At 43.1% G+C, this 4,038-nt stretch overlaps 1 protein-coding gene across 1 annotated transcript in view; it reads left to right on the top strand.

Annotated features, from left to right (window-relative positions):
• Positions 1-3,342: 3,342 nt before the first annotated feature.
• Positions 3,343-4,038, top strand: part of LOC103798086 (nucleosome-remodeling factor subunit BPTF-like) — a gene marked incomplete at its 5' end in the record, with an annotated part of 11,168 nt that continues 10,472 nt past the window's right edge. The window contains one exon of the mRNA XM_009070328.1: positions 3,343-3,568. Within this exon, the coding sequence (XP_009068576.1) occupies positions 3,343-3,568 (226 nt within the window). The remainder of the gene's footprint in view (positions 3,569-4,038) is intronic.

Genomic DNA, 4,038 nt, shown 5'->3' on the forward strand with positions numbered 1-4,038 from the left:
GCAGACTGCAGCCCCCCAGCCAGGGCTGCCCCCTGCTCACACACACAGCCCAGCTCAGCTGCACCAGCCTCAGCCTCACACCTGGGCCCTTGCACCTGCTCAGAGTGTAAATCAGGTGCCTGTGCCATCCCCAGCTCGTCCTCAGCTGCAGCTTCCGCAGCCTCCGGCAAAGGTTATTGCGGTGCCACAGCTTCAGCAGCGAGTCCAAGTGCTCTCCCAGCCACACGTGGCTCAGACACAAGCCCAGCCAGGCAGTGTGCCCCAGCAGCTCAAGCTTCAGTTACCTGTTCAGATCCAACAGACTAGCCCAGTGCAGGCTCACCAGGTTCACAGTGTGGTAACAGTGCGAGCAGCTAGTGTTCAGGAGCAGCTGCAGAGAGTTGAGCAGCTCAGGGAGCAGCAGCAGCAGAAAAAGCAGCAACAGACAGAAATTAAACGTGAGCACACCCTTCAGGCTTCTAATCAAAGTGACATTATCCAGAAACAGGTAACGTTAACGGAAGGAAATGAACACTTAATGAATGAAACACATCTCATTTGAAATGCCTGTTCTTGTTAGTGGTGTTAATACATTTGATAGGCAGTTAATTTGATTTTTTCAAAGTTAGTGCACGATTGCTTTTGGCAATTTAATTAACTCTGCTCAGTTAATTCAGCACATGGAGTCACTTGTACATGTTTGCATTCCTCTGTCACCTCGATTCAACTTGCCACTAGCTCCTGTGACAATCTGTCTTTACTCTGAGTTCAGGAGGGAGAGGTCATAGCTAGGAGAGCTGATGGTCAGAACACATGTGCAGTACTTTCATTCCCTGCAAACTGAGGCTCCAGAGAGGTACCTGAAATGTCATACTGTTGGATGGCTCTGAGGCTTAAACAATACATGTATATAATAGACTCTTAACCATTTTCAAAACTAAACCAACCAGTCATGGAGGAAATACAATCAATTTGCATTTAGTCCCTAGCTTCAAACGTGACGTAAGCAAAACATCCTGCTCTGGGGGTGGTGAGGGTGTTCATTTTGAATTTCTTTTTCAATTTGCAAATAACTGCTTCAAACAAGCACTGCTCCCCTAGTAAAATCAGCTTTATTTTGCCCCTTACTGAAATAATAGCAATTTAACATGCTCTTTGCCCTGGGAAAGGTCCTGGTTCTCCCAGCAGTCCTGTGAAATGCTGGCTAATGTTTTCATCTTTTATGTTGGCTTCTGTACTGTCCTGCAGGTGGTTATGAAGCAGAATGCTGTCATAGAACACTTGAAACAGAAGAAAACACTGACTCCAGCTGAGAGGGAGGAAAATCAGAGGTGAATGTGCATCCTTGTGCATCTGTAGATGTGAAAGTTTTACGTGTGTAACATCTGATGGTGGCATAAAACACTGGTTTGTAAAAACCTGCTTACAGAAATGTTGCTGTTTTAAAATTGGTGCAAGTAGCACTCAGAAATAACTTTCATGATCCTCTTAACTTGAATCCTGTATGTTCTCAGCTTCATTACATTTTTGAAGTGAAACGTTGCACTGCATTTGTTTGGAGCTTGCCACAGTTTTCAAACTCAAGGTAAAAACCATCCTTAATGAGCACAGAATGGAGAATTACTGGTTCTGTTGCAAAAAAGCCTGGGTTTTGTTTGTCCTTTATCATGGCACTTTGTTTCCATTCCTGTCCTCTGTACATCCCACTCTACAGAAGGAGCTCAAGAGCTGGAAGACAGTTCGACAAACCGAGACATTTTATCCTTGAAGCTGCTAAACACAAATTTGAAGTGTTTGTCATTTGTCTTGGGGTTATTCTGTCTCCTTTTCACTCATGCAGTTGCTTCAATTAGATAATCACAAGTGTGTGTGTCAGATACTGAGAAAGTGTTACAAAATTTTGCTCATCAACAGAAGGAGCTCAAGAGCTGGAAGACAGTTCGACAAACCGAGACATTTTATCCTTGAAGCTGCTAAACACAAATTTGAAGTGTTTGTCATTTGTCTTGGGGTTATTCTGTCTCCTTTTCACTCATGCAGTTGCTTCAATTAGATAATCACAAGTGTGTGTGTCAGATACTGAGAAAGTGTTACAAAATTTTGCTCATCAAATCACAGGCTCGTGTGTCAGATACTGAGAAAAAGTGTTACAAAATTTTGCTCATCAAATCACAGGCTCAGCTGATTACAACACTGTCACCGAGTGCTACTCGTTTCAGGTTCACAGTTGCACAGAGAACAAGATGGATTGGATATGCTCTTCATTGAATGGTGTCAGACAGCCAAATTGGTGTTTTGGCTGACAAAGGTCCAATTTAAAAAAAGCAGGAAAAAGAGTTCTGAGTAGCTTGGTTCATGGTGCAGCTGGCTTTCATCTCACTGATTTATTCTTCTGCAAAAATGGCATCTGGGCATCTTTAGGCTGTGCAAAAACAGACTGAACCAAGTAGAGAAGAGTGCAGGTATAAAGAGCAAAGTAAACTAAGTTGTATGGCCCTACAAAATGCTTAGCATGTTGAATTTATCATCAAAATACAGCTGACAAAATATCTGAGTCCAAGCACACAGTGTTAGCAGCAGCTGCTTGTCCCAACATTGCTATTCTGTTGTTTCCTCTCAGCTCAGTGGGAGTTGTTTTTCATGGTCACTCTGGCAACCAGAAGCATTTTGTTTTCTAGTGGGTTTGGAATAGAATGGGAAGGGGAAAGTAAATGGAGAAGAACCAAAATACATTCATTTTCTAATTGAAATATAAAGCAAAATAAGTGAAAATTGCAGAGCAGGTGAGCAGGAAAATAGATTTAGAGTTGAGTGGACAACGAGCAGGTGAAAAGTTAATCCTGTGGTGTCATTGGTGAAGAAATTGGGAACTGTTTTATAGTGAGTTCTGCACAGTGAAAAACATGTGTCAGCTCTCATGCCAAAACAGTAAAACTTAGTAGTATTTGGGGGTCAGTGGAGTGTGGAAATGTCTGGGTCAGAAGTCACTTTCACCCTAAATCAGCATAACCACAGAGCTCTCTGAAACAAAATTGTGGAACTGAATCGAGTGAGAGTCTCTCATCGTCCTGAAGCCAAAGCTTTGTTAGGAGCTGAGTGGGGGAGGGGAGGAACAATTAGTACTCAGATCAGTTAAATGAAATTGGGACTGGCCCTCTTGAGCCTAACGAGTGACTTGATCTCTCCCAGCAGTGTCCTAGTAAATAAGCAGGAGTGGAAGCAATGAGTGTTACTAAATTTACCTTGTGCCTCTTAAGAAATACAATAATTTAGCTTGCAGCGACTGGAGAACTGAGTCTGCACCTCAGCTGGGAGTAAACAGGCAGCTCAGCACAATGTGCTTTTCTTTTATTCCTTCCCCAGAATGATTGTGTGCAACCAAGTGATGAAATACATTCTGGATAAGATAGACAAAGAGGAGAAACAGGCGGCGAAGAAACGGAAGCGCGAGGAGAGTGTGGAGCAGAAGCGAAGCAAGCAGAATGCCACCAAGCTCTCAGCTCTGCTCTTCAAGCATAAAGAACAGCTGAAAGCTGAAATCCTGAAAAAAAGAGCACTTCTGGACAAAGATCTACAGATTGAAGTGCAGGTAAGGGCTAATCTGTTCTTACAGATGGGAAGAACGTTTGTGTTCATCTGTTTGCTCCGTGAGGGTTTAAGGAAACTTAGAGGAAGAAGCTGTGACTGTGGATCTCTCAAGCTAGGAATGTCATTTTTGTGCCTCTTGGTTTTCTTCTGGACTAGAATTGTTGTCTCATGATAAGCTTCTGATAAGTTACAGCCAGTGGGCCATAGTAGCCCAAGAGTGTCATCCCTTAGTGTTACGTGAGTTGTGGGTTAATAAAGGGTAAAATGCCTATTTCGATGGCTTTAATTCTTTCCTCTTGGTTAAGCCTGGGGATTTTTGCCTAGATTTTAACCCTGTCTTGAAGTAATCGTATGAAGTGCCTCCCTCTCTATTTCTTCCTTTAATACACTTCAGGAGGAGCTAAAGAGAGACTTGACTAAAATTAAGAAAGAAAAAGAGAGAGCCCAGGCAGCAGCTGCAGCAGCAGCCGC

The sequence above is a fragment of the Acanthisitta chloris genome, unplaced genomic scaffold (assembly GCF_000695815.1).
Source record: "Acanthisitta chloris isolate BGI_N310 unplaced genomic scaffold, ASM69581v1 scaffold39512, whole genome shotgun sequence".
Taxonomy (NCBI): domain Eukaryota; kingdom Metazoa; phylum Chordata; class Aves; order Passeriformes; family Acanthisittidae; genus Acanthisitta; species Acanthisitta chloris.